The sequence below is a fragment of the Brachyistius frenatus genome, unplaced genomic scaffold (genome assembly GCF_029030835.1).
Source record: "Brachyistius frenatus isolate BFR_SWC_R1_liver_20210118 unplaced genomic scaffold, ASM2903083v1 Contig_18, whole genome shotgun sequence".
NCBI classification, from domain to species: Eukaryota; Metazoa; Chordata; class Actinopteri; family Embiotocidae; genus Brachyistius; species Brachyistius frenatus.
The window spans coordinates 5198006-5211305 of NW_027210617.1; the positions used below are offsets into that span (position 1 = coordinate 5198006).

At 39.8% G+C, this 13300-nt stretch overlaps 1 protein-coding gene across 2 annotated transcripts in view; it reads right to left on the reverse strand.

Annotated features, from left to right (window-relative positions):
• The window catches only part of atf6 (activating transcription factor 6), a 30525-nt gene that overhangs the window by 2315 nt on the left and 14910 nt on the right, over positions 1 to 13300 (reverse strand). The window contains exons 11-15 of one of the 2 annotated variants that reach the window (XM_069695056.1): positions 11845 to 11940; positions 11630 to 11732; positions 10717 to 10787; positions 9684 to 9795; positions 5501 to 5585 (exon numbers count right to left, since the gene is read on the reverse strand). In XM_069695056.1, coding sequence (XP_069551157.1) covers positions 5501 to 5585; positions 9684 to 9795; positions 10717 to 10787; positions 11630 to 11732; positions 11845 to 11940 — 467 coding nt within the window. Of the gene's footprint in view, positions 1 to 5500; positions 5586 to 9683; positions 9796 to 10716; positions 10791 to 11629; positions 11733 to 11844; positions 11941 to 13300 lie in introns of both variants that reach the window. The other variant, XM_069695054.1, reaches the window with a different exon arrangement.

A 13300-nucleotide genomic window follows, 5' to 3' on the forward strand; every position in this document is an offset into this window, starting at 1 on the left:
TGGAACACACAAGCCAAACACAGGACACTCCGTTTTAGTGCCCTCGTATATGATCCAGAAATGGAGCTGTAGGCCTCTTTAAAATGCCTGGGCGCTTCAAGTTGTTTAAAAGCTGCAGCCTTTTTTTCCAGACACCTGTGCAAGACATCAGACTCTTCTGCCTCCCTGCAGGATATCGAGGGACGTATACAAGAAGAGGCAGGAAGAGTTCATCAGACACTATACAATAGTTCCTTCTGCAGCTGGGAGATTCCACAGATGTCCATAACATTAGAAAGCTAGTCCTTTTAACTCAGGGTATGACTTCATCCTCTGCTAAACTTCCTCTTTTGCACCTGCAGTGAAACTGGAACTTTTCAAATGGCTGCACTGTTTCAACAGACATCTCCCTGGAAATCTTTCTAGCGGTCATGCTACGTCTATCTCAAATTAGGCTTCTGTCTGAAGTGAAACTGGGAAAGTTATCTCCATACAGCTTGATAAGATCACAAATGATTTATTTCCCCTTCGGTTCAAGGTCCTGTCGCTACTGTACATTCAAGCCGAGCTCTTGGAGGTGCACTTTAATAGAGATTTTTTTAAATAAATGCTTCCCCTTATAAATGAAAAGTAACATGTATATGCAATAAAACACACTAATGCTTAGTTGACAATACTCAGACAATACTCTGGGGTCTTTTGCAACAATGTTACTTCATCTTTATCTTCATCGCCACCAACAATGTACAGGTAGATATTAGTGTAGAACAAAAAAATTTACACTTTGCAGAATTGATGACTCATCTCTACCTGTGCCAGATCTCAACATTATTATTTGGCCTTATTAGTCAATTGTGCTCAATGATTTAGCTTGACTATTGTTCACAGCTTAGATTTTTTTTCTGTGACTGTAGTCTGGGAACCCTGTTGGTATGAAGGTTCACTCAGCCACTCTGAAGGGCAGAACAATCAGCAACCAGTCAGGGTGGCTAAAGTAGTTGCAAAAATGATGGCTGTGGTAGATTTTCGGCGCATCACATACGTCATATGGTGGTCAACGGCAATTAGTTAAAGGCTGCTCAAATAGTTTCAAAATAAACTTGTGGTCTATGCCCATTAGGATGCAATGACTGCAAGCAATCACCAATTGAGTGTAACCAGACACATATACAGTATAAGTAAATTTGGGTCTGGAACACCAGGCTGGCAATAGGTGCTGTTCAGCAAGACTTGAAAATAGTTTCTCTAAAGCACAGAGGCACTCAAGAGTTATACGCTAAATTCAGCCCCCCTCCATGCTTGAAATAAAAATACTGATTAGTAATATGTATGACCTAGCACAAAGTACAGCTGAAGTTGATGGGAGAGTTATTAGTTTTGCAGTTAGACTTCATGCTTTGTCACTCCTTCATTAAATGAGTGAACCCCATAATGATTTTGTAAGCACACAATAATTACACTTTAATGTGTGGGCCGTAATTATCCAAATTGATGACTCACATTTAATATCCCACTCTGTTTACATCTATCTTTCACCAAATTACCAAACTGTCTAACTTTTAGTTAGCCAACTGTTTGAGAGGCCAGAACAGTGGAAGAGGAAACATACCAGCTCGAGGCCCAACTTCAAATAGCAACTCTTTGAAGAGGCTGCCAAATCCACCGTCCTCCTGTGCATGGTCTTACACCCCCTTTTACTCATGCCATCTGGAAAGGGTACAGAAAGTCTCAGCGACACAATGAGCTGGTGTACGCTGATAAAGGCCCGATGTCTGGCAACAAGGCATCTGAGGAAACCTGAGAGTGCATCTCAGGAGGATGTTGGCTGCCAGATTGGAACAAACTCTGAGGACATGTTCATGAAGGAAGCTTATTTATCCCCTCTTTACATCAGAAAGGAAGGAATTCATTGAAAAGTCTAATCACAAAATTACTAAACATGACTTGGGTAAAAAAAACATGCATGAGGGTAATTTAACATTCACGCAACCCATTAATGTAGGCTATTTTAATAAAGAAACTGAAGAAAAGAAAAAATATCCTTGGCTTTTATTTAGAAAACAAAGAGTTATCTATATATAAATGATGAGACATAGTACAATATTGAATCCAATGGTGAACAATAGGGTAATGCTAACCAGTAAAAAAATTTTGTCATGACTGTGATAGAGCAAAAAGAGCAAGTCTACAGCCATGCTAGATGATGACACCAAACGAAAAGTGAGCAGATCGTGAAGTGCTCAAAATGCATCCTGATGTCTGTAGTAAGTTTTACTGTAATCCATCTAAAGTTTTTTGAGGCAGGTCACTAAAAATCAAGAATTTAAATGTGATGCTAGTGTTGGAGGGAAACTCATGTTTGGCAGGACTCAACCTCTGGGAAACATGAATGTCAAAATGTAACTGCATTCAATCCCATAGTTGTTGGTATTCAGCCTGGACTAAAGGAGTCAAGGAAGAGCCAACAACAAATTACTGAGGCATATAATCACTGGCAGAAGTAGAAATTTTACTTTGAAAGAGTGGCCAGGGTTAGATATTTGGTTTCGGTATGAATGCGCTGGTGGGGATGTTGTGTTTTGATTAGAGTGGTAGGAAAATCTGACCCCCAAGTCTGCCAGTGGTACAGAGCTCCACATGAGCCCCCAGTGAAAGCTGCCTGTTAGTTAGTACAGTGCACATGTACAATCTCCGAGAAATAAAAATAGACTGCAGTGCATCTACCACGAGTGATCCACCTGTAAATGATGTCAACCCCGAAACATTCTTCTCCTCCAAACATGTCGCTTCCACTTGATTGAGCTACTTTCAAACTGAAAGGATCATTAAATAAACACCCTTCAGTCCTTACAAGGAGTCACTGTTGAGCCAGAGATGTTTTCAGAGAGAATCAAAGAGGTGAAGGTTGGGCAACTTTAACAGAACCCCCTGAACCGTGGACAAGCAGTGAGACAGAAACAGACGACGGCATACATCAAAGTCTCGATCTTCGACGCTCGGTTATGGTCCAAGACGGACCAAACGAATGCTCCAGATTAGCAGAGTCTATCCATCTCCTCCAGATGAAAACCATTTAGTGACTGGAGAAGGAAGGCATTCCTAAAAGGAGAGCAGCAACAGGGAGCTGGAAAGAATTATCTTCCACTGTGGAGCGTCCACGCTCCAATAGGAAGACAGTGTTTGTACTTTCCGAAAGGGTCTCGCCCAACTAAATATGTACATTTGCAATTAATCACTTCAAAGTTTCAAACAGAGACAACATAAATCTAAAATGCTACTTGAAGGCTTTCATCTGTGTGGCACATGGGGGGCTTTATACGTTATAGGAGGGAGGACTGTTGTGTTGTGCTACAAGAGAATCACTGCCATCCTTTGCTCCGTCAGCCTCTGTCGGCTTGGTTTTTTTAAATACAGTCCTCTCCGTCAGATCAACGAGGAACTACCAAGAGGAGCAGTTGTGGTGTTTTCTAACATAAAACCACACGACCCAACCAATTTATTAGATGCAAACGCACTAATGCCTAAATGAGGCAGAGAGGAACACAATGTTTTCCATTTGCAACTCACTGCAGGCATCTATAACAGATTGTGCAAATCAAAGACCACTTTCCTGGGGCGAACCAGACCCCATATTCCACCATGAATGCCACCTTTGTTTGGCCATTTGAACAATTAGCTGAAAAGAAGGTCTTGGATTACACAATTTACTACTTTTTGAATGGGCCATCTGACCAGCACGTACCTTAAACATTCCTCCCTGACAAAACCAACCAAGAACAATGTTTACTTTCATCAATCTTCATCTAACACCCCTCTCCCAGAAAAAAGATTTTCAATGGCCAAGTCAACCCTGCTGAGGAAGAGGCTCATATTCCACTGACTCACCCCTCTGAGGGTTCGCTGAAACTCTAATCAAATCTGTTGCTGGTGCTTCGCCAGAAGCAGATGGGGAGATGACAGAGGAACAAGAGGATTTCTGATAAAAAAAAATGCCAGTTCCAATTGCCAACAACAACAACATACTGTCTTTGCTAATTGCTCACACCACAGATAAACTCACTCTCTCTCGAGCAGGTTTCCTTTCTGTTCACTTGGTGAAAATCACGCCACCTGATAATCAACTCTGCAGTATTTGGACACAGACGCCTTCTTTCCACTGAAACCTCTGATGACCTAACTTTGACGTACCATATTGATAATCCAGCAGATCCGATGGCCCGAGGACAAAAGTTCTGATGAGCTCATGGAAATCAAGAACATGTGTAAAGTTTAATAATTGGTTAAAAAAAAAAAAAAAAAAAAGGCAACAAATGCACCAGTGGAAGTCCAAGATTTTTGCTGATCGAGTGTTGAGACACTGAGGCGTACCACATGTAGACCCGTGTTGAAATGTTTCTTGTGTGTTTGTTTTTGAGGGTAGGCGGTCAAACAAATAGGTGACTGCTTGTCGAATGGTCTGCTGGAAACCAGCCCCCAAACCGCAACAAAGAGCACTCTGACCGCCACCCACCATGACGAGCTGAATTGAAATGCAATTTTCAAGTGTAAATGAAGTTACATGAGCTGCGTCCCTGCTCTATAATCTGAAGTGGACCTGAATTTGCCTGAAAGTAATTAAATTTTCTATCACTGGCATGCAGCTGTTGCTCACAACAATGACAGTGAATGAATTTTCGTACTCAAACCAAGGTGATACAATTTTCAAGTGGACCAGTGAAAACTCTTTTTTCCAGTATGGACCAGAGAATTAAATCATCAAAGCTCAAACACAACTGCACTAATTGCATCTGTTGTCCTCATTCATAAACACTGTTGCATATGCACTGAATGTAAAGCCAAAAATTCAGGTAATTATGTAAATAGTGATGAAAACAAAGATGTGGTCGCTCTACATTTTGGTATCTAGCAAAATGGCATGTTAAAACTGTTTTGCTTTACAACAGTATAATCTAATATAATAGTTAGAACATTTTAATAACATTGTATAGCAGTACATCTAATAAGGCCTCAACATTTTCAGTTTAAAATCTTATAAAATTAGGGCTAAAAGGAAACAATCACATTGGAGAAAAAAAAGGCTTTTTTTGTTTGTGTCTGTGTGTGGTTCAGTCTGTGGTTATGCAGACAGGTTGCAGTATTGCTAGACATAACTGAGTATAATCAGAGGCTGAAGGACATAAAAAAAAACTACATAATGGGCTCTGAGGGAGGGAGCAGAGACCTTCTACTAACAAGACACCAGATGTCAATAACCCTTTTTGGCAAAGAAAGCACTCATTTAACACAAATCCTGGTTCAAAGGAGGTAGAGTCAAAAAAGTACCAGCAAAGAGGAGAACAAGGATCAGTATCACCTTAATAGGCTTGAAAACCAAAAAGATTTCAATTTCGTCTTAGGCCATAAGTAATGCATTCTTGTGGGGAGACGTGTTTCTGAATCTGCTCCCAGCTTGTCCGTCATCTGTTACATTGTGTTGAATGACCACACTCCCCAACTGTTGTGTCTGTGCTGCAGCGCTTACCATTTATGTTCATGGCTGGCAACACCAAAGACATCTTGGGTCGACGTCCTTTGTTGTGGTTGGTGGCGGGAAGTAGAAGATGATCCTGGGAACAAAGAAGAAGAGAAAATAAAACTCAATTAGAGGCAAATCAAATGGTTGGCTGTGTGTGTTTGTTGATCAAGATTCAGTTTATGACTTGTTCTGAAAAGGGGTGCATCAGTAACTGTGAAGTGAAGAGAAGAGTAAAGAGTATTTTCTGACATTTCATCTCATCCCTAAATTACCTTACATATTTTCTACATCGCTCCATTCACAATTTCCTCATCAGAATTTACCTCATACATATCTAATTGTTTTGTTGTTGTATTAGGACCTATTGGGATCCTTTGATTTAGTAGTTCTGCTCATCTGTTGCTCTTTCAAGATTAAGTAGATGTGTGACTTACTTTTTAGATGATATAACAATTCATTCACAGCGCTATTAATATGTGTGGTTCATTTTTGTTTTTACTTTTAGCATTTCTATCCACTGCAGCTTAAAACCTGTCTTCGCATTGTCTAATGTGTTGCACAGAAGCTATTTATAATAGTTCCAGCAGCTGAAATACTGGAATACTGCATCATGATGATACAGTGATTGCTTCAAAATGACCCAGGGTGAGGGTATTGATAAAAGTGGTTGTAACAGTTGAGTCATGCATACAAGCAGTGGTAGCATGAAGTAACAGTTCATATTCAGCACTGTTTTCATGAAATATGAAAATAATGGTTGAAATCAAAGCACTACAGGTTGAGATATCTTGATTTTTCATCCATAATCATCAGGGTTATTTTTACAAAGTTTGTTTTTTAAGTACTCACAAAGTGCTGTACTACTGCAGAATAACACCGCAAGGGTCGACTGACAAAATTTTACTACCTGTCTTCACCTACCAAACACCTCGCTAACTCACAGGATGCTGTGCTAACAGTACCTCAATATGATTACACACAACCCTTGGGCCTACATAATTGAAAAGACGTCATGTAACCGGTGGTAGTGTTTACTCTTGGTAAAATTAACTTCAAGTGTAAAATTGGTGGAGTGCCCCTTTAAAAAACAAGAATAAACAGTGAGAATTAACTCTGCCGCAAAATCCCCCATGACTTGGTCTCACTTTTAAGATGGCAGCTTTCTGTGGTTTACCAACTACCAAGAGACCAACTGAAAACAGGTTGACTCCATCACTCTTGGCTTGTAGAACTCAGCCTGCGTGAAATGAAAAATGAGGGGCGTTAAAGGTGACGACAGATGGGAGTGTAGTCAGAGCTTGGGAGAGGGATTACAAGGAGAAGATAGGACGGAGCAATGAGACTTTCTTTCGTCATTATGATAAATGAGAAAGTGTTCTTTACCAGTTTTATTAAAATAACACTGAAAGGTAATCTGTGTCTGTTCATTTGTAGGGTTGTTCTACCATCTTTCGCTGAATAAACAGTATGCTGTGATATATGTTGAGGTCACTGTCAGGTATTAAGGATAATCTAGAAACCACCAGAGGGAGAACTACATAGTAAAAATGAGAGTGTGTCTGTGATTGGAGAATGGAAAGAAGTAGGAAAACACACCAGCCACATGACTGCTCTTTATCAGGGAATCTGCAAACTTGTCAAGCTAACCTAACAGCTGCTGCTGCTGCCATGACAATGGGTGGATTTTCCTTGAACCTTATTGGACACAATCCACAGTAAAAAGCTGCCAGTGTTTCCACCACCTCACCTCAATGCACACTTACATAAAGCCACAGGTGCTAAAACCACACGAGAAGTGAAGCAAGAGTGCAAAGTGATGCTAGAATAAGACAGATGGTGTTACAGATATTTTTTTCTTCTTCTCGAGATTTTTTTTCTTCTTCCATCGCCTCACCTCATTTCACACTTAAACAAAGACACAGGTGTTAATGGTGAGGCCCTAAAGTAACCTTGTCCTCAACTTGACCATTTCCCCAACCCAACATAGTGTAGAGTAACCTCAATTGCTGAAGAGGGCAAGAACCAGACGTGATGAAGTCTGCAAAATGTTTTTGCCAAGAGGGACAAAAGTCAGAATTGGTAGTGACTGGCTTTAAAATCTAAACAAATTAAAAATTTAATCCAGAGCTTTGGCAGTCCTGTAATAACATCATACTGACTGGAACAAAAAACAAACACACACACACACACACACACACACACACACACACACACACACACACACACACACACACACACACACACACACACACACACACACACACACACACACACACACACTGAATCCCAGGAAACAAAATACAGGCAAATAAACTGACCGAGAAAAGCTAATAAAGGTCTTTAAGAATTGAAAAGGTCACACTGATTTACAGGCTTGTCATCGATGCTCTTTACCTGGACTGTGACTTTTACTATGAAGTGAATTTTTTTCTTCTTCAAATCAACCCAAAAACCCAACCCAATAATGCATCTTTGATTATTCAAACTCAAACTGTCCAATATATTCAAAGTTCAATTCGGTACAAAAAAACCCAAAAAACAACAACATTTAAACAGAGCTGTCATGTAATAAAGAAGGCAGGACTTGTTTTAATTGTCACTTAATCATGTTATATTCATGATAAATACTACATCGGCATGGAGCTGAAGCAGCTAATTAATAAATCCACCAAAAGCAAATTAATCAGAAACTATTTGATAAATGATTAATTAAAGATAATTGTTTTTGGAATGTTAAGTAGACAAAACAGTCAGAATTTAGACACTGCTTTTAGATATTGTGATGGGCGGTTTCCACTATTTTCTGACATTTATGATATTGATGGAATCAGTTAATTGAGAAAATAACTGGCGGATGAACCGACAAGGAAAATGAGAAAAGTTGCCTGCCCTAAATCTGCATATTAAAATATTCAAATGTTTTAAATAATTACAAAGCCTACTTTCCCTATATTGTGTCAACAGCTCAATAAAGATCAATCTCAGAAAATTATATCTAATATTTAACTGTTCTGATTAAAATACGTTTTTTTCTTGGTTGTAAAACGTTTTAGATACAAAGTATGATTTTACTCTTATTTTGGAAAGGCTCGAACACCCTCAGTCCTCATGCATCACACAGCTGCTACAAACTGAAGGATGGCTACTTGACCTGTAGAGGCCTACACCTCGGGTGCACCATTGTTATCATTGTCGTTGCCGTCACCATGACAACTTAAGAGCCAAACCTCTGTGACTTGCTTGGTAAAAGGGGGTCTTGATCTTTGACCACATGCTTCAAAACTCGCGCCACACCGAGTAACCCTGAGGATTTTAGAGTTTAACATCTCCCAGAGTAAACACTGTGATATTAAATGCTCCTCTATCCCAACGGAACATGGTGCTGCTTTTGAAACTCATGTTCTGGGAAGAAACACACAGTATCTTCATGTCAGAGAACAGCAAGAAGAGATTCAGTCTTATAAGGCTGGTTGTTAGAGTACTTAACCATTTCTTTATGTTACAATGGAAATGAATGTGTGTTTGTTGATACTGTTCAGTGACAATAGAATAGAAGTTTATAAAATTTAAAATACATATAAAATCATATATAAAAAAAACTCTTAAGAAAAAAAGTTTTCCATCAAGAAAAGAAGCTTTATTTTTATTTGGCTATCACTAAAGGGTGTAATGTTGGGGGCTAAAAAAAAACAAAAACAAAAAAAACCAAACACATATTTATGGGGTGAATATGATGTCTAGGAGACAACTAAAAACAGGTTCGGTGGATTAAGGAATAAAGACCATGCTGATCACCAGTTACATTTGGCCACAAGCTTCTAAAACATGGTCTTAATGATTGCCAACAGACCAAAAAAACTGGACTGGAAAGTTACACCCCTGGGTGTGGACTTTGCATCTCTTCCCTGACCCTTTCCTCTCAAATGAAAGTATTTGTTGACGGAATGACCTATTATACATAATTTATGATTCATAAGTTAGTCTTGATATAATTATTGACTCACTTTTTTTGAGCAGTTCATATTAATCGAAATTTTATGACAGATAATAATGGAATTACATTTTATTTGTGTTGAGCTGTGAAATTTCCTCTAATTTTACTTTATGTGTTCAGCTTAACCTCTGTGTCAGACTCAAAGTGGATGCCAGCGCACAAACAGTGTCATGCAGGAGGCAAACTCAAACTCACCCGACGGAAAGACACTACGTAGAAAGTGTCGCCACGGCGATTGAGCTCATCGAAGAAGTCACCGTAGGTGTGTTGAGGTGCATAGTACACCTGCAGCTCACTGCCAGGATTCCTGCAGGAGAATTACAGGGTTACAGATAAATATAAGAAAGATATAAAAAAAAAAAAATTAAAAAAAAAAAGTGAAAAATATTTAGAACAATGTGGAGACGGAAATTGGGAATGAACTGATATGTGGGCATGTATAGCACTAATAAGGTGCTGATGGACAATGTTTTGCTTGAGTAACCTGTATTATATTTGGCCACTTTTACGTAGACAAACAATTCAACTATATAATATTTCTGTTTAACTCCAATATATATATATATAAAACTCCAAACCCTGATGTAACAAAAAGATAATCCAATCATATTGATCAACAATTAATCACATTGAATGAAACAATCACATGGATTTGCATCTGAGTAAAGTTTGCTTGCTCAGTGTCACAGTGTACACAGACAGTAGGTGAGGGCAACCTATACTCCCTGGGTACAAAATGTCATTCTTGAAAATTATTGTTTTGTGTTTATTTCTGTTTTCATTGTGGCCAAGCCTAGGCTCTGCAGAGGTTAACTTCTGACAGGGATTTTATTTTCTTTCTCCTCTATATTTAAACACTTTATAGTCATACATAAAACTGTGGAAAAAAACCAACAACTGCCAAAAAGGTATTGACTCCATCTGTCTGATCGAAACTGCACAGTAGAAAATGGTTCTAACTTATCCCAAACCTCTAAAGCAATGTGCAAGGGGCATCTTTAAAAATCAGTTATGTCAGATTGTAAAAACTAGTTATATTTAAAGAAACACTTTGGTCAAGCATAGCTGAAACAATGAAACACAGCAGTTTGTTTTGTCTACAGATGCTTTATGTAATGAAGCTGCAAATACACTACTCAAGCTTGAATGAAAGCAAAACACAACAAAAAAAAATTGTATTTCCTTATATGAACTTGACATAAATACAACACAGCAGGCCTTTACTGACTTTTCATCCGTAGTTTCTGTGTATTGGACTGTTACAATCTGGGCACTCTCAGCCTCCTTATTGTCTGTTTTCTGCTGGGGAAAACCACAAAAAACAAAAACTGTTATCTCTTTATAATTACATCAAGGTAACCTTGTAAGACCGCAGGATAAACTGCTGGCAACACTGTATGATACATAAATACAGACTATGCTCAAAACATTGCAGCTGACTATCGTTTCAAAATTTCTAGAGATCAAAACATACAGTACATTCCAGAAGCAAGGTTTTTCTCCTGGTAAAACACATCTAGTTCAGACATCTTAAGGCTGTCGTGGAAAAGAGAAAGACTCAAAGAAAATCCCTGTTACTAACAGAGTGAATCGACTGTTTTTATCTTGTAGAGTAACAACAGACAGCGCATTGCACACAAAGCTAAGCAGAAGTACAATTAAAAAACTACAGGATGGTTATACGAGCAGGTTTTAAGAGTTTCAGCCAAAACAGCTCAATACAGGTGAGAAATAAACACGTCCACCTTTTCTACTTATTGTAACATGAAGAATAGGTATATACTAACAGGGCAGCTCGTGGTAGACTGGACTTACTCTGACAGGGTTTTGAGAAAATTATGGAAAAAAAGAGCAGGGGGCACTAATCCCACAGCTCCCCTCCAAGTGTTATGTTTACTTTCTCAGGGCTGCCGGATTAAACTCGGCTCAATAAAGAGAAATGAGAGGCAGAAAAAAGGGGAAGGTGAAACAGTGGTGAAAGAGAGGCTGTCGATTGCCAAAAAAAAAAAAAAACCTTTACGCTGAACGTAATGTCTTGAAATAGTTAGCATTTTGGATTCACTGCCAGCAATGAGTATCATATAAATTTGTCCCACTAGATGATGTTTTCCTGCTTTCTAAAAAATGCTGCTGTGATTTACCAGAATGGTCCTGGTGGGCTTGTGTCCGCTGTTACTCATGCGCCTGGATTTGGTCTGCTGCACTTCATGACGGTGGACCCAACCTCTCAACTCATGGGCCAACCTGCCAAGTAAATACAAGGTATCCTTTCTTAAATTTCACATAAATCTTGGCTGATTTTGTGAAAAAGAAGGAAACTGACAATACAGTAGGCCTTACAGTAAATAATACTTACTCGATGCACTTGGTCCTGTTAACAGGAGGCTGGCAAGGGGGAGGTGGTCTGAGAAAGATAGGATCCTTCACCACCATCAGGGCCTTATCCAAGGAGCTAAAACCGAATAAAAAGCACACGGAGGCAGTTAGACGAAGAAAAAAAAGTGATAACTTTACTGTTGCTGTAAAGCCACTCTGAAATATATGTTTGAATTTCAAATAACAATCTGCTAAAAATATTTCCCACATATTAAGAATATGCTTTGAATGCAGAGAGAGCGCCGACATGGCTGCAAGCCCTCTGTTGTAGGTATAACAACACGGCACCAAAAGGAGAAATGAGCATGGCGTCAATATGGGGACAATTATACTAAACTACTCTGGTTGCTAATGAGTTTTATTTTTGCTTGACATGTGCAGCGGTGGCAGGGCTTCAGTCGCTGAATCCATGCATGAAAACGCTGACTTGCATCCGAGGGGGAAGTGCAGAGTTTCTGACTCGATGCTGCTTTAAATCATAATTATCATAAACACGCTCCAGAGAAGTGAGTGTTACCATCACACAGGTCACATGCAGGCTGACAGTGACAGATGATAACAGCCCAAGAGTTCGGGTTGTTAGCAGGCGGTGGTTTACGTTCTTGATTCGCAGCACACAGTGTTCATTGCGTTACCTTCCTCATCAGATTTAACTCTGACTTTAATTACATTTTACGCAATACCTCTCTGAGAGTGACTGATTGTGTTGCTCGAGGTGCTGATGTGGACTACCTACAGTTAGCGGCCACCTGCAGGGGGTTTGTTAAGAAAAAAACACCGACGTAATCCCTCCCCAGGGCCTCCCTGATGTGAGCCGACACGTTGCCTACGCCTCGTGTTCCCGTCCGTCCTGGAAATGGTTCCCCGGGACAACCTGTCAGACCGCAGAGGCCTGATCATAGCTCTAACTGAAGGGCCCTTATTAACCTAGCAGCACACACACCTTCCTGTTGAGTGGGACCCCGAGATTAGGTTGCATATCTCCTCCTGTCATCCTTCTCTCTGCTGCGCTTGGTGCTGTCACCCCTTTTGTAAAGGCTAATGTGTTCCTTCCTGCCTGCGCCGGTTTAATGGTGCTGGGGAACCTGATACTGCAGATGAATGGTTTGCATTAACATCTGACATACCCTACATGGAGATCTAACACACAACACAGGCTGGCAATGCCATGGAGACATGAGATGCCTTGACCACCTTGCAAAACATAATTTTCATGACTTGGGGGCTCAGGTAATGGAACGAACAGGAATGTTATTCATGCAATTTACAAATGCGACTGTTGGGCCTCAAGAGCATCTGAAAAAGAAAGGAAAATATATAAACCCTTACAAAAATAAACCGTTACTAACAGAATAAAGCTGTATGTCAAACAAGGTCTGACCCCAATTTCCCACCTTGTTACTCGAAGCACAACGGCCAGCCAACTCGCCAGGGGC